The sequence below is a fragment of the Oncorhynchus clarkii genome, chromosome 15 (assembly GCF_045791955.1).
Source record: "Oncorhynchus clarkii lewisi isolate Uvic-CL-2024 chromosome 15, UVic_Ocla_1.0, whole genome shotgun sequence".
NCBI lineage: Eukaryota > Metazoa > Chordata > Actinopteri > Salmoniformes > Salmonidae > Oncorhynchus > Oncorhynchus clarkii.
Window position 1 is genome coordinate 1,725,009 of NC_092161.1, and position 17,498 is coordinate 1,742,506.

At 51.4% G+C, this 17,498-nt stretch overlaps 1 protein-coding gene across 1 annotated transcript in view; it reads right to left on the reverse strand.

Moving 5' to 3' along the window:
* The window catches only part of LOC139366649 (tetratricopeptide repeat protein 21B-like), a 78,067-nt gene that overhangs the window by 38,577 nt on the left and 21,992 nt on the right, over positions 1-17,498 (reverse strand). The window contains 4 exon segments of the mRNA XM_071104324.1: positions 2,125-2,235; positions 6,995-7,153; positions 7,232-7,384; positions 7,718-7,915. Coding sequence (XP_070960425.1) covers positions 2,125-2,235; positions 6,995-7,153; positions 7,232-7,384; positions 7,718-7,915 — 621 coding nt within the window.

Genomic DNA, 17,498 nt, shown 5'->3' on the forward strand with positions numbered 1-17,498 from the left:
CCAAGATGGACGACACAGCCCCAAGATGGACGACACAGCCCCAAGATGGGGACGACACAGCCCCAAGATGGGGACGACACGGCCCCAAGATGGACGACACAGCCCCAAGATGGACGACACAGCCCCAAGATGGGGACGACACAGCCCCAAGATGGGGACGACAGCCCCAAGATGGACGACACAGCCCCAAGATGGGGACGACACAGCCCCAAGATGGACGACACAGCCCCAAGATGGGGACGACACAGCCTCAAGATGGGGACGACACAGCCCCAAGATGGACGACACAGCCCCAAGATGGACGACACAGCCTCAAGATGGACGACACAGCCCCAAGATGGGGACGACACAGCCTCAAGATGGGGACGACACAGCCCCAAGATGGGGACGACACAGCCCCAAGATGGACGACACAGCCCCAAGATGGACGACACAGCCCCAAGATGGGGACGACACAGCCCCAAGATGGACGACACAGCCCCAAGATGGACGACACAGCCCCAAGATGGACGACACAGCCCCAAGATGGACGACACAGCCCCAAGATGGGGACGACACACAAGATGGGGACGACAGCCCCAAGATGGACGACACAGCCCCAAGATGGACGACACAGCCCCAAGATGGGGACGACACAGCCCCAAGATGGACGACACAGCCCCAAGATGGGGACGACACAGCCCCAAGATGGACGACACAGCCCCAAGATGGACGACACAGCCCCAAGATGGACGACACAGCCCCAAGATGGGGACGACACAGCCCCAAGATGGACGACACAGCCCCAAGATGGGGACGACACAGCCCCAAGATGGGGACGACACAGCCTCAAGATGGGGACGACACAGCCCCAAGATGGACGACACAGCCCCAAGATGGACGACACAGCCTCAAGATGGACGACACAGCCCCAAGATGGGGACGACACAGCCCCAAGATGGGGACGACACAGCCCCAAGATGGGGACGACACAGCCCCAAGATGGACGACACAGCCCCAAGATGGACGACACAGCCCCAAGATGGGGACGACACAGCCCCAAGATGGACGACACAGCCCCAAGATGGACGACACAGCCCCAAGATGGACGACACAGCCTCAAGATGGGGACGACACAGCCCCAAGATGGACGACACAGCCCCAAGATGGACGACACAGCCCCAAGATGGACGACACAGCCCCAAGATGGGGACGACACAGCCCCAAGATGGGGACGACACAGCCCCAAGATGGGGACGACAGCCCCAAGATGGACGACACAGCCCCAAGATGGACGACACAGCCCCAAGATGGGGACGACACGGCCCCAAGATGGACGACACAGCCCCAAGATGGACGACACAGCCCCAAGATGGACGACACAGCCCCAAGATGGGGACGACAGCCCCAAGATGGACGACACAGCCCCAAGATGGACGACACAGCCCCAAGGAACTCTTTGTTGATGAGATGTGTGGTGGAAGCCAATCAGGTTACATATAAACACTCAGTGACTGACAGCCTGCAGGACCAATCAGGTTAGTGATATAAACACACAGTGACTGACAGCCTGCAGGACCAATCGGGTTAGTGATATAAACACTCAGTGATTGACAGCCTGCAGGACCAATCAGGTTAGTGATATAAACACACAGTGACTGACAGCCTGCAGGACCAATCAGGTTAGTGATATAAACACACAGTGACTGACAGCCTGCAGGACCAATCGGGTTAGTGATATAAACACTCAGTGATTGACAGCCTGCAGGACCAATCAGGTTAGTGATATAAACACTCAGTGACTGACAGCCTGCAGGACCAATCAGGTTAGTTAAATAAACACTCAGTGACTGACAGCCTGCAGGACCAATCAGGTTAGTGATATAAACACTCAGTGACAGACAGCCTGCAGGACCAATCAGGTTAGTGATATAAACACTCAGTGACTGACAGCCTGCAGGACCAATCAGGTAAGAAATAGAGTGAGGAGGGAGGGAAACAGTATGAGAACATTCCTTAGTAAAATGGCAAACAAATAGAGCTTTCACTCTTGAGAAATAGTGTAAAAAGGAAAGAATGTTCTGTGTGAGCACTGAGCAGTATTTGTGCTTGAATCTTTGCCGCAGCCTTTCCCGTCTACAATACCTGGTTGTACTGATGGCTCTTCACATAGGCTCGGCCCATCTTTCTCCACAGGGTTGCATCCCGAACCGTCCAGCTCATTGCCTCTTGATACACCTCAATAGCTCTCTCTGGCTGCAGAATAGAAATGTGATATTTGATATACCTGTCTGTGTCAATGCCTTTGCAAAGCCCTACTAACGTGATATGGACAGTCAATAATACGCAGTACACAAGGTACTACTGGTGAGACAGTTAAAACATTTAACACCCTCTTTAATCCAATTACAGTAAAGGTGCATATTATTATTGATTTGGACCTATGGGTGGGCCCAGAAATCAAACCCACTATCCTGCCATTTCCAGATCCATGATCTACCTACTGAGTTACAGAGGACCAAGATATACCTACTGAGTTACAGAGGACCAAGATCTACCTACTGAGATACAGAGGACCAAGATCTACCTACTGAGTTACAGGGGACCAAGATCCATGATCTACCTACTGAGTTACAGAGGACCAAGATCCATGATCTACCTACTGAGTTAGAGGACCAAGATCCATGATCTACCTACTGAGTTACAGAGGACCAAGATCCACGATCTACCTACTGAGTTACAGAGGACCAAGTTCCATGATCTACCTACTGAGTTACAGAGAAACAAGATCTACCTACTGAGTTACAGAGGAACAAGATCCATGATCTACCTACTGAGTTACAGAGGAACAAGATCTACCTACTGAGTTACAGAGGAACAAGATCTACCTACTGAGTTACAGAGGAACAAGATCCATGATCTACCTACTGAGTTACAGAGGAACAAGATCCATGATCTACCTACTGAGTTACAGAGGAACAAGATCCATGATCTACCTACTGAGTTACAGAGGAACAAGATCTACCTACTGAGTTACAGAGGAACAAGATCTACCTACTGAGTTACAAAGGAACAAGATCCATGATCTACCTACTGAGTTACAGAGGAACAAGATTGATGATCTACCTACTGAGTTACAGGGGACCAAGATCTACCTACTGAGTTACAGAGGACCAAGATCCATGATCTACCTACTGAGTTACAGAGGACCAAAATCCATGATCTACCTACTGAGTTACAGAGGACCAAGATCTACCTACTGAGTTACAGAGGACCAAGATCTACCTACTGAGTTACAGATGCCCAAGATCTACCTACTGAGTTACAGAGGACCAAGATCCATGATCTACCTACTGAGTTACAGAGGACCAAAATCCATGATCTACCTACTGAGTTACAGAGGACCAAGATCTACCTACTGAGTTACAGAGGACCAAGATCTACCTACTGAGTTACAGATGCCCAAGATCTACCTACTGAGTTACAGAGGACCAAGATCCATGATCTACCTACTGAGTTACAGAGGACCAAAATCCATGATCTACCTACTGAGTTACAGATGACCAATATCTACCTACTGAGTTACAGATGACCAAGATCTACCTACTGAGTTACAGATGACCAAGATCTACCAACTGAGTTAGAGGACCAAGATCCACCTACTGAGTTACAGAGGACCAAGATCCATGATCTACCTACTGAGTTACAGAGGACCAAGATCTACCTACTGAGTTACAGAGGACCAAGATCTACCTACTGAGTTACAGGGGACCAAGATCCATGATCTACCTACTGAGTTACAGTGCATTGCGAAAGTATTCGGCCCCCTTGAACTTTGCGACCTTTTGCCACATTTCAGGCTTCAAACATAAAGATATAAAACTGTATTTTTTTGTGAAGAATCAACAACAAGTGGGACACAATCATGAAGTGGAACGACATTTATTGGATATTTCAAACTTTTTTAACAAATCAAAAACTGAAAAATTGGGCGTGCAAAATTATTCAGCCCCTTTACTTTCAGTGCAGCAAACTCTCTCCAGAAGTTCAGTGAGGATCTCTGAATGATCCAATGTTGACCTAAATGACTAATGATGATAAATACAATCCACCTGTGTGTAATCAAGTCTCCGTATAAATGCACCTGCACTGTGATAGTCTCAGAGTTCCGTTAAAAGCGCAGAGAGCATCATGAAGAACAAGGAACACACCAGGCAGGTCCGAAATACTGTTGTGAAGAAGTTTAAAGCCGGATTTGGATACAAAAATATTTCCCAAGCTTTAAACATCCCAAGGAGCACTGTGCAAGCGATAATATTGAAATGGAAGGAGTATCAGACCACTGCAAATCTACCAAGACCTGGCCGTCCCTCTAAACTTTCAGCTCATACAAGGAGAAGACTGATCAGAGATGCAGCCAAGAGGCCCATGATCACTCTGGATGAACTGCAGAGATCTACAGCTGAGGTGGGAGACTCTGTCCATAGGACAACAATCAGTCGTATATTGCACAAATCTGGCCTTTATGGAAGAGTGGCAAGAAGAAAGCCATTTCTTAAAGATATCCATAAAAAGTGTTGTTTAAAGTTTGCCACAAGCCACCTGGGAGACACACCAAACATGTGGAAGAAGGTGCTCTGGTCAGATGAAACCAAAATTGAACTTTTTGGCAACAATGCAAGACGTTATGTTTGGCGTAAAAGCAACACAGCTCATCACCCTGAACACACCATACCCACTGTCAAACATGGTGGTGGCAGCATCATGGTTTGGGCCTGCTTTTCTTCAGCAGGGACAGGGACGATGGTTAAAATTGATGGGAAGATGGATGGAGCCAAATACAGGACCTCGTTTTCTGGAAGAAAACCTGATGGAGTCTGCAAAAGACCTCAGACTGGGACGGAGATTTGTCTTTCAACAAGACAATGATCCAAAACATAAAGCAAAATCTACAATGGAAAGGTTCAAAAATAAACATATCCAGGTGTTAGAATGGCCAAGTCAAAGTCCAGACCTGAATCCAATCGAGAATCTGTGGAAAGAACTGAAAACTGCTGTTCACAAATGCTCTCCATCCAACCTCACTGAGCTCGAGCTGTTTTGCAAGGAGGAATGGGAAAAAAATTCAGTCTCTCGATGTGCAAAACTGATAGAGACATACCCCAAGAGACTTGCAGCTGTAATCGCAGCAAAAGGTGGCGCTACAAAGTATTAACTTAAGGGGGCTGAATAATTTTGCACGCCCAATTTTTCAGTTTTTGATTTGTTAAAAAAGTTTGAAATATCCAATAAATGTCGTTCCACTTCATGATTGTGTCCCACTTGTTGTTGATTCTTCACAAAAAAATACAGTTTTATATCTTTATGTTTGAAGCCTGAAATGTGGCAAAAGGTCGCAAAGTTCAAGGGGGCCGAATACTTTCGCAATGCACTGTACAGAGGACAGAGATCCATGATCTACCTACTGAGTTACAGAGGACCAAGATCCATGATCTGCCTACTGAGTTACAGAGGACCAAGATCTACCTACTGAGTTACAGAGGACCAAGATCCATGATCTACCTACTGAGTTACAGAGGACCAATATCTACCTACTGAGTTACAGAGGACCAAGATCTACCTACTGAGTTACAGAGGACCAAGATCCATGATCTACCTACTGAGTTACAGAGGACCAAGATCCAATATCTACCTACTGAGTTACAGAGGACCAAAATCTACCTGCTGAGTTACAGAGGACCAAGATCCATGATCTACCTACTGAGTTACAGAGGACAGAGATCCATGATCTACCTACTGAGTTACAGAGGACCAAGATCCATGATCTACCTACTGATTTACAGAGGACCAAGATCTACCTACTGAGTTACAGATGCCCAAGATCTACCTACTGAGTTACAGGGGACCAAGATCAATGATCTACCTACTGAGTTACAGAGGACAGAGATCCATGATCTACCTACTGAGTTACAGAGGCCCAAGATCCATGATCTACCTACTGAGTTACAGAGGACCAAGATCTACCTACTGAGTTACAGAGGACCAAGATCTACCTACTGAGTTACAGAGGACCAAGATCCATGATCTACCTACTGAGTTACAGGGGACCAAGATCTACCAACTGAGTTAGAGGACCAAGATCCACCTACTGAGTTACAGAGGACCAAGATCTACCTACTGAGTTACAGATGACCAAGATCTACCTACTGAGTTACAGAGGACCAAGATCCATGATCTACCTACTGAGTTACAGAGGACCAAGATCTACCTACTGAGTTACAGGGGACCAAGATCCATGATCTACCTACTGAGTTACAGAGGACCAAGATCCATGATCTACCTACTGAGTTACAGAGGACCAAGATCCATGATCTACCAACTGAGTTACAGAGGACCATGATCTACCTACTGAGTTACAGAGGACCATGATCTACCTACTGAGTTACAGAGGACCAAGATCCATGATCTACCAACTGAGTTACAGAGGCCCAAGATCCATGATCTACCTACTGAGTTACAGAGGACCAAGATCTACCTACTGAGTTACAGAGGACCAAGATCTACCTACTGAGTTACAGAGGACCAAGATCCATGATCTACCTACTGAGTTACAGGGGACCAAGATCTACCAACTGAGTTAGAGGACCAAGATCCACCTACTGAGTTACAGAGGACCAAGATCTACCTACTGAGTTACAGATGACCAAGATCTACCTACTGAGTTACAGAGGACCAAGATCCATGATCTACCTACTGAGTTACAGAGGACCAAGATCTACCTACTGAGTTACAGGGGACCAAGATCCATGATCTACCTACTGAGTTACAGAGGACCAAGATCCATGATCTACCTACTGAGTTACAGAGGACCAAGATCCATGATCTACCAACTGAGTTACAGAGGACCATGATCTACCTACTGAGTTACAGAGGACCATGATCTACCTACTGAGTTACAGAGGACCAAGATCCATGATCTACCAACTGAGTTACAGATTAGCAGCTCTTGTTATACCTCTTGTACATTGATGTAGGCGTCCCCCAGAAGGATAGAGGACTGAGGCCCGGGTAGTTCGTCTCTGATCTCCCTATAGCAGGCTATGTACAGCTTCTTGTCTTTGCGTTTCTGCAGGTATATGAGGGCCATCTTCTCCTTGGCCGCTGCGTAGTGCGTCTGAAGAGAATAAGGAGAAAAGGAAGATGTTCTCTATTGTCCATTCAGTTAGAAAGAACGGAACAGTGTCTTCACAACCTGGTCCGGTGTGATGCCTCTGAGGACGCTGAGAGCTGTGTCCAGGTCATCTTTAGCCAAGGCCATGTCCACGTTAGCTATTGTCACACAGATCTCCTCTGGGGTACCAGCGAACGCCACGATAGCGTCCTGCAGCACCATGTTCGACTCATCCTGGCAGGAGAGGAGGAGGGATGGAAGGGGTTTATAGACACACACTGCACTGTCTACCTGGCACCAGCTCTGCTAGTAAGAAGCGCAGAAGATGAGAAGTGTGGGTCACAGCCATGAAAGTGTTACAGGATTGCATGAGGTCAGAAAATGCACTTCCACAAACTAATCAAAACTGAACATGTGACTAGAGCATTGGACTCTATAGCCAAAGTAAAAGCCATCAATATAGGTAGAAGTGGAAGGAAGAAATCATGGGACATGACGGACTACCATAAGCAAAGTAGTAATCAATCACCCAGTCAGTCAATCAATCAATGTATAAATGTAGTGTACCGGTTCTCCGTGTAGTCTCAGTGCCTCAGCCAGCTCCAGGAACACAGACACACGTTCACTGTTGCTGACGTGGGCCTCTCTCCCACTCACTGCTTGGATCCCCATCGCCACATTCAGGGACTTGATAGCCTCCTCCAGCTCTCCAACACCCCGCAATGCACGGGCTTTGAGTTGGTGGTACTGGGGGAAATCTAGCACCTAGGGAAGGGTGGAGAGAGGTGGAGGGATGGAAAGAGGGAGAGAGGGAGAAAGAGAGAGAGGGGGGGTGGATGGAAAGAGGGAGAGAGGGAGAAAGAGAGAGAGAGGGATGGATGGAAAGAGGGAGAGAGGGATAAAGAGAGAGAGGGAGGGAGGGATGGAAAGAGGGAGAGAGGGGCGATGGAAAGAGGGAGAGAGGGAGGGATGGAAAGAGGAAGAGAGGGAGAAAGAGAGATGGGGAGGGATGGAGAGGGAGAGGGGGAGGGATGGAAAAAGGGAGAGGGATGGAAAGTGGGAGAGAGGGAGGGATGGAGAGAGGGAGAAAGAGAGAGGGGGAGGGATGGAAAGAGGGAGAGGTGGAGGGATGGAGAGAGGGAGAGAGGGAGAAAGAGAGAGGGGGAGGGATGGAAAGAGGGAGAGGTGGAGGGATGGAGAGAGGGAGAGAGGGAGGGATGGAAAGAGGGAAAGAGGGAGGGATGGAAAGAGGGAGAGGGATGGAAAGAGGGAGAGGTGGAGGGATGGAAAGAGGGAGAGGTGGAGGGATGGAAAGAGGGAGAGAGGGAGGGATGGAAAGAGGGAGAGGGGGAGGGATGGAAAGAGGGAGAGGTGGAGGGATGGAAAGAGGGAGAGAGGGAGGGATGGAAAGAGGGAGAGGTGGAGAAATGGAAAGAGGGAGAGGTGGAGGGATGGAAAGAGGGAGAGAGGGAGAAAGATAGAGAGGGAGGGATGGGTGGAAAGAGGGAGAGAGGGAGGGATGGAAAGAGGGAGAGGGATGGAACGAGGGAGAGGTGGAGGGATGGAAAGAGGGAGAGAGGGAGGGATGGAAAGAGGGAGAGAGGGAGGGATGGAAAGAGGGAGAGAGGGAGAAAGAGAGAGAGGGAGGGATGGATGGAAAGAGGGAGAGAGGGAGAAAGAGAGAGGGGAGGATGGATGGAAAGAGGGAGAGAGAAAGGGATGGAAAGAGGGAGAGAAGGAGAAAAAGAGAGAGGGGGGGATGGAAAGAGGAAGAGAGGGAGAAAGAGAGATGGGGAGGGATGGAAAGAGAGAGAGGGGGAGGGATGGAAAAAGGGAGAGGGATGGAAAGTGGGAGAGAGGGAGGGATGGAAAGAGGGAGAGAGGGAGAAAGAGAGAGGGGGAGGGATGGAAAGAGGGAGAGCTGGAGGGGTGGAGAGAGGGAGAGAGGGAGGGATGGAAAGAGGGAGAGAGGGAGAAAGAGAGAGGGGGAGGGATGGAAAGAGGGAGAGGTGGAGGGATGGAAAGAGGGAGAGAGGGAGAAAGAGAGAGGGGGAGGGATGGAAAGAGGGAGAGGTGGAGGGATGGAAAGAGGGAGAGAGGGAGAAAGAGAGAGAGGGGGGGTGGATGGAAAGAGCGAGAGAGGGAGAAAGATAGAGAGAGGGATGGATGGAAAGAGGGAGAGAGGGATAAAGAGAGAGAGGGAGGGAGGGATGGAAAGAGGGAGAGAGGGGCGATGGAAAGAGGGAGAGAGGGAGGGATGGAAAGAGGGAGAGGTGGAGGGATGGAAAGAGGGAGAGAGGGAGAAAGAGAGAGAGGGAGGGATGGATGGAAAGAGGGAGAGAGGGAGAAAGAGAGAGGGGAGGATGGATGGAAAGAGGGAGAGAGAAAGGGATGGAAAGAGAGAGAGAGGGAGAAAAAGAGAGAGGGGGGGATGGAAAGAGGAAGAGAGGGAGAAAGAGAGATGGGGAGGGATGGAAAGAGAGAGAGGGGGAGGGATGGAAAAAGGGAGAGGGATGGAAAGTGGGAGAGAGGGAGGGATGGAAAGAGGGAGAGAGGGAGAAAGAGAGAGGGGGAGGGATGGAAAGAGGGAGAGGTGGAGGGGTGGAGAGAGGGAGAGAGGGAGGGATGGAAAGAGGGAGAGAGGGAGAAAGAGAGAGGGGGAGGGATGGAAAGAGGGAGAGGTGGAGGGATGGAAAGAGGGAGAGAGGGAGAAAGAGAGAGGGGGAGGGATGGAAAGAGGGAGAGGTGGAGGGATGGAAAGAGGGAGAGAGGGAGAAAGAGAGAGAGGGGGGGTGGATGGAAAGAGCGAGAGAGGGAGAAAGATAGAGAGAGGGATGGATGGAAAGAGGGAGAGAGGGATAAAGAGAGAGAGGGAGGGAGGGATGGAAAGAGGGAGAGAGGGGCGATGGAAAGAGGGAGAGAGGGAGGGATGGAAAGAGGAAGAGAGGGAGAAAGAGAGATGGGGAGGGATGGAGAGAGAGAGGGGGAGGGATGGAAAAAGGGAGAGGGATGGAAAGTGGGAGAGAGGGAGGGATGGAGAGAGGGAGAAAGAGAGAGGGGGAGGGATGGAAAGAGGGAGAGGTGGAGGGATGGAGAGAGGGAGAGAGGGAGGGATGGAAAGAGGGAGAGAGGGAGAAAGAGAGAAGGGGAGGGATGGAAAGAGGGAGAGGTGGAGGGATGGAAAGAGGGAGAGAGGGAGAAAGAGAGAGGGGGAGGGATGGAAAGAGGGAGAGGTGGAGGGATGGAGAGAGGGAGAGAGGGAGGGATGGAAAGAGGGAGAGAGGGAGGGATGGAAAGAGGGAGAAGGATGGAAAGAGGGAGAGGTGGAGGGATGGAAAGCGGGAGAGGTGGAGGGATGGAAAGAGGTAGAGAGGGAGGGATGGAAAGAGGGAGAGGGGGAGGGATGGAAAGAGGGAGAGGTGGAGGGATGGAAAGAGGGAGAGGGGGAGGGATGGAAAAGGGAGAGGGATGGAAAGAGAGAGAGGGGGAGGGATGGAAAAAGGGAGAGGGATGGAAAGTGGGAGAGAGGGAGGGATGGAAAGAGGGAGAGAGGGAGAAAGAGAGAGGGGGAGGGATGGAAAGAGGGAGAGGTGGAGGGGTGGAGAGAGGGAGAGAGGGAGGGATGGAAAGAGGGAGAGAGGGAGAAAGAGAGAGGGGGAGGGATGGAAAGAGGGAGAGGTGGAGGGATGGAAAGAGGGAGAGAGGGAGAAAGAGAGAAGGGGAGGGATGGAAAGAGGGAGAGGTGGAGGGATGGAGAGAGGGAGAGAGGGAGGGATGGAAAGAGGGAGAGAGGGAGGGATGGAAAGAGGGAGAGAGGGAGGGATGGAAAGAGGGAGAGGTGGAGGGATGGAAAGAGGGAGAGGTGGAGGGATGGAAAGAGGGAGAGGGGGAGGGATGGAAAGAGGGAGAGGTGGAGGGATGGAAAGAGGGAGAGGGGGAGAAAGAGAGAGAGGGAGGGTAGGGTGGAAAGAGGGAGAGAGGGAGGGATGGAAAGAGGGAGATGGATGGAAAGAGGGAGAGGGATGGAAAGAGGGAGAGGTGGAGGGATGGAAAGAGGGAGAGAGGGAGAAAGAGAGAGAGGGAGGGATGGATGGAAAGAGGGAGAGAGGGAGAAAGAGAGAGAGGGGAGGATGGATGGAAAGAGGGAGAGGTGGAAGGATGGAAAGAGGGAGAGAGGAAGGGATGGAAAGAGGGAGAGGGATGGAAAGAGGGAGAGAGAGAGGGATGGAAAGAGGGAGAGAGGGAGGGATGGAAAGAGGAAGAGAGGGAGAAAGAGAGATGGGGAGGGATGGAGAGGGAGAGGGGGAGGGATGGAAAAAGGGAGAGGGATGGAAAGTGGGAGAGAGGGAGGGATGGAGAGAGGGAGAAAGAGAGAGGGGGAGGGATGGAAAGAGGGAGAGGTGGAGGGATGGAGAGAGGGAGAGAGGGAGAAAGAGAGAGGGGGAGGGATGGAAAGAGGGAGAGGTGGAGGGATGGAGAGAGGGAGAGAGGGAGGGATGGAAAGAGGGAGAGAGGGAGGGATGGAAAGAGGGAGAAGGATGGAAAGAGGGAGAGGTGGAGGGATGGAAAGAGGGAGAGGTGGAGGGATGGAAAGAGGGAGAGAGGGAGGGATGGAAAGAGGGAGAGGGGGAGGGATGGAAAGAGGGAGAGGTGGAGGGATGGAAAGAGGGAGAGAGGGAGGGATGGAAAGAGGGAGAGGTGGAGAAATGGAAAGAGGGAGAGGTGGAGGGATGGAAAGAGGGAGAGAGGGAGAAAGATAGAGAGGGAGGGATGGGTGGAAAGAGGGAGAGAGGGAGGGATGGAAAGAGGGAGAGGGATGGAACGAGGGAGAGGTGGAGGGATGGAAAGAGGGAGAGAGGGAGGGATGGAAAGAGGGAGAGAGGGAGGGATGGAAAGAGGGAGAGAGGGAGAAAGAGAGAGAGGGAGGGATGGATGGAAAGAGGGAGAGAGGGAGAAAGAGAGAGGGAGGATGGATGGAAAGAGGGAGAGAGAAAGGGATGGAAAGAGGGAGAGAAGGAGAAAAAGAGAGAGGGGGGGATGGAAAGAGGAAGAGAGGGAGAAAGAGAGATGGGGAGGGATGGAAAGAGAGAGAGGGGGAGGGATGGAAAAAGGGAGAGGGATGGAAAGTGGGAGAGAGGGAGGGATGGAAAGAGGGAGAGAGGGAGAAAGAGAGAGGGGGAGGGATGGAAAGAGGGAGAGGTGGAGGGGTGGAGAGAGGGAGAGAGGGAGGGATGGAAAGAGGGAGAGAGGGAGAAAGAGAGAGGGGGAGGGATGGAAAGAGGGAGAGGTGGAGGGATGGAAAGAGGGAGAGAGGGAGAAAGAGAGAGGGGGAGGGATGGAAAGAGGGAGAGGTGGAGGGATGGAAAGAGGGAGAGAGGGAGAAAGAGAGAGAGGGGGGGTGGATGGAAAGAGCGAGAGAGGGAGAAAGATAGAGAGAGGGATGGATGGAAAGAGGGAGAGAGGGATAAAGAGAGAGAGGGAGGGAGGGATGGAAAGAGGGAGAGAGGGGCGATGGAAAGAGGGAGAGAGGGAGGGATGGAAAGAGGGAGAGGTGGAGGGATGGAAAGAGGGAGAGAGGGAGAAAGAGAGAGAGGGAGGGATGGATGGAAAGAGGGAGAGAGGGAGAAAGAGAGAGGGGAGGATGGATGGAAAGAGGGAGAGAGAAAGGGATGGAAAGAGAGAGAGAGGGAGAAAAAGAGAGAGGGGGGGATGGAAAGAGGAAGAGAGGGAGAAAGAGAGATGGGGAGGGATGGAAAGAGAGAGAGGGGGAGGGATGGAAAAAGGGAGAGGGATGGAAAGTGGGAGAGAGGGAGGGATGGAAAGAGGGAGAGAGGGAGAAAGAGAGAGGGGGAGGGATGGAAAGAGGGAGAGGTGGAGGGGTGGAGAGAGGGAGAGAGGGAGGGATGGAAAGAGGGAGAGAGGGAGAAAGAGAGAGGGGGAGGGATGGAAAGAGGGAGAGGTGGAGGGATGGAAAGAGGGAGAGAGGGAGAAAGAGAGAGGGGGAGGGATGGAAAGAGGGAGAGGTGGAGGGATGGAAAGAGGGAGAGAGGGAGAAAGAGAGAGAGGGGGGGTGGATGGAAAGAGCGAGAGAGGGAGAAAGATAGAGAGAGGGATGGATGGAAAGAGGGAGAGAGGGATAAAGAGAGAGAGGGAGGGAGGGATGGAAAGAGGGAGAGAGGGGCGATGGAAAGAGGGAGAGAGGGAGGGATGGAAAGAGGAAGAGAGGGAGAAAGAGAGATGGGGAGGGATGGAGAGAGAGAGGGGGAGGGATGGAAAAAGGGAGAGGGATGGAAAGTGGGAGAGAGGGAGGGATGGAGAGAGGGAGAAAGAGAGAGGGGGAGGGATGGAAAGAGGGAGAGGTGGAGGGATGGAGAGAGGGAGAGAGGGAGGGATGGAAAGAGGGAGAGAGGGAGAAAGAGAGAAGGGGAGGGATGGAAAGAGGGAGAGGTGGAGGGATGGAAAGAGGGAGAGAGGGAGAAAGAGAGAGGGGGAGGGATGGAAAGAGGGAGAGGTGGAGGGATGGAGAGAGGGAGAGAGGGAGGGATGGAAAGAGGGAGAGAGGGAGGGATGGAAAGAGGGAGAAGGATGGAAAGAGGGAGAGGTGGAGGGATGGAAAGCGGGAGAGGTGGAGGGATGGAAAGAGGTAGAGAGGGAGGGATGGAAAGAGGGAGAGGGGGAGGGATGGAAAGAGGGAGAGGTGGAGGGATGGAAAGAGGGAGAGGGGGAGGGATGGAAAAGGGAGAGGGATGGAAAGAGAGAGAGGGGGAGGGATGGAAAAAGGGAGAGGGATGGAAAGTGGGAGAGAGGGAGGGATGGAAAGAGGGAGAGAGGGAGAAAGAGAGAGGGGGAGGGATGGAAAGAGGGAGAGGTGGAGGGGTGGAGAGAGGGAGAGAGGGAGGGATGGAAAGAGGGAGAGAGGGAGAAAGAGAGAGGGGGAGGGATGGAAAGAGGGAGAGGTGGAGGGATGGAAAGAGGGAGAGAGGGAGAAAGAGAGAAGGGGAGGGATGGAAAGAGGGAGAGGTGGAGGGATGGAGAGAGGGAGAGAGGGAGGGATGGAAAGAGGGAGAGAGGGAGGGATGGAAAGAGGGAGAGAGGGAGGGATGGAAAGAGGGAGAGGTGGAGGGATGGAAAGAGGGAGAGGTGGAGGGATGGAAAGAGGGAGAGGGGGAGGGATGGAAAGAGGGAGAGGTGGAGGGATGGAAAGAGGGAGAGGGGGAGAAAGAGAGAGAGGGAGGGTAGGGTGGAAAGAGGGAGAGAGGGAGGGATGGAAAGAGGGAGATGGATGGAAAGAGGGAGAGGGATGGAAAGAGGGAGAGGTGGAGGGATGGAAAGAGGGAGAGAGGGAGAAAGAGAGAGAGGGAGGGATGGATGGAAAGAGGGAGAGAGGGAGAAAGAGAGAGAGGGGAGGATGGATGGAAAGAGGGAGAGGTGGAAGGATGGAAAGAGGGAGAGAGGAAGGGATGGAAAGAGGGAGAGGGATGGAAAGAGGGAGAGAGAGAGGGATGGAAAGAGGGAGAGGGATGGAAAGAGGGAGAGAGGAAGGGATGGAAAGAGGGAGAGAGGGAGAAAGAGAGAGAGGGGGGATGGAAAGAGGGAGAGAGGGAGGGATGGAAAGAAGGAGAGAGGGATGGAAAGAGGGAAAGAGGGAGAGAGGGATGGAAAGAGGAAGAGAGGGATGGAAAGAGGGAAAGAGGGAGGGATGGGAAGTGAGAGAGGTGGAGGGATGGAAAGAGGGAGAGAGGGAGAAAGAGAGAGAGGGGGGATGGAAAGAGAGAGGTGGAGGGATGGAAAGAGGAAGAGGGATGGAAAGACGGAGAGAGGGAGGGATGAAAAGAGAGAGGTGGAGGGATGGAAAGAGAGAGTGAGGGAGGGATGGAAAGTGGGAGAGGGATGGAAAGAGGGAGAGAGGGAGGGATGGAAAGAGGGAGAGAGGGATGGAAAGAGGGAAAGAGGGAGAGAGGGATGGAAAGAGGAAGAGAGGGATGGAAAGAGGGAAAGAGGGAGGGATGGGAAGTGAGAGAGGTGGAGGGATGGAAAGAGGGAGAGAGGGAGAAAGAGAGAGAGGGAGGGATGGAAAGAGGGAGGGAGAAAGAGAGAGGCGGGGATGGAAAGAGGGAGAGGTGGAGGGATGGAAAGAGGGAGAGGGAGAAAGAGAGAGAAGGATGAAAGAGGGAGAGGTGGAGGGATGGAAAGATGTTGAGGGATGGAAAGAGGGAGAGAGGGAGGGATGGAAAGAGGGAGAGAGGGAGAAAGAGAGAGAGGGAGGGATGGAAAGAGGGAGAGAGGGAGAACGAGAGAAGGGGAGGGATGGAAAGAGAAAGAGGGGGAGGGATGGAAAGAGGGAGAGGTAGAGGGATGTAAAGAGGGAGAGAGGGAAAAAGAGAAAGGGGGAGGGATGGAAAGAGAGAGAGGGATGGAAAGTGGGAGAGAGGGAGGGATGACTCTGGTCTGGTCTCTACACTAGTTTACCTGGAAGTTGTGACTGACTCTGGTCTGGTCTCTACACTAGTTTACCTGGAAGTTGTGACTGACTCTGGTCTGGTCTCTACACTAGTTTACCTGGAAGTTGTGACTGACTCTGGTCTCTACACTAGTTTACCTGGAAGTTGTGGCTGACTCTGGTCTCTACACTAGTTTACCTGGAAGTTGTGGCTGACTCTGGTCTGGTCTCTACACTAGTTTACCTGGAAGTTGTGGCTGACTCTGGTCTCTACACTAGTTTACCTGGAAGTTGTGGCTGACTCTGGTCTGGTCTCTACACTAGTTTACCTGGAAGTTGTGACTGACTTTGGTCTGGTCTCTACACTAGTTTACCTGGAAGTTGTGGCTGACTCTGGTCTCTACACTAGTTTACCTGGAAGTTGTGGCTGACTCTGGTCTGGTCTCTACACTAGTTTACCTGGAAGTTGTGACTGACTCTGGTCTGGTCTCTACACTAGTTTACCTGGAAGTTGTGACTGACTCTGGTCTGGTCTCTACACTAGTTTACCTGGAAGTTGTGGCTGACTCTGGTCTGGTCTCTACACTAGTTTACCTGGAAGTTGTGACTGACTCTGGTCTGGTCTCTACACTATTTTACCTGGAAGTTGTGGCTGACTCTGGTCTGGTCTCTACACTAGTTTACCTGGAAGTTGTGGCTGACTCTGGTCTGGTCTCTACACTAGTTTACCTGGAAGTTGTGACTGACTCTGGTCTGGTCTCTACACTAGTTTACCTGGAAGTTGTGGCTGATTCTGGTCTGGTCTCTACACTAGTTTACCTGGAAGTTGTGACTGACTCTGGTCTCTACACTAGTTTACCTGGAAGTTGTGACTGACTCTGGTCTGGTCTCTACACTAGTTTACCTGGAAGTTGTGACTGACTCTGGTCTCTACACTAGTTTACCTGGAAGTTGTGACTGACTCTGGTCTGGTCTCTACACTAGTTTACCTGGAAGTTGTGGCTGACTCTGGTCTCTACACTAGTTTACCTGGAAGTTGTGGCTGACTCTGGTCTGGTCTCTACACTAGTTTACCTGGAAGTTGTGACTGACTCTGGTCTGGTCTCTACACTAGTTTACCTGGAAGTTGTGGCTGACTCTGGTCTGGTCTCTACACTAGTTTACCTGGAAGTTGTGGCTGACTCTGGTCTCTACACTAGTTTACCTGGAAGTTGTGACTGACTCTGGTCTGGTCTCTACACTAGTTTACCTGGAAGTTGTGACTGACTCTGGTCTGGTCTCTACACTAGTTTACCTGGAAGTTGTGACTGACTCTGGTCTCTACACTAGTTTACCTGGAAGTTGTGACTGACTCTGGTCTGGTCTCTACACTAGTTTACCTGGAAGTTGTGGCTGACTCTGGTCTGGTCTCTACACTAGTTTACCTGGAAGTTGTGACTGACTCTGGTCTGGTCTCTACACTAGTTTACCTGGAAGTTGTGGCTGACTTTGGTCTGGTCTCTACACTAGTTTACCTGGAAGTTGTGACTGACTCTGGTCTGGTCTCTACACTAGTTTACCTGGAAGTTGTGACTGACTCTGGTCTGGTCTCTACACTAGTTTACCTGGAAGTTGTGACTGACTCTGGTCTGGTCTCTACACTAGTTTACCTGGAAGTTGTGACTGACTCTGGTCTGGTCTCTACACTAGTTTACCTGGAAGTTGTGACTGACTCTGGTCTGGTCTCTACACTAGTTTACCTGGAAGTTGTGACTGACTCTGGTCTGGTCTCTACACTAGTTTACCTGGAAGTTGTGACTGACTCTGGTCTGGTCTCTACACTAGTTTACCTGGAAGTTGTGACTGACTCTGGTCTGGTCTCTACACTAGTTTACCTGGAAGTTGTGACTGACTCTGGTCTGGTCTCTA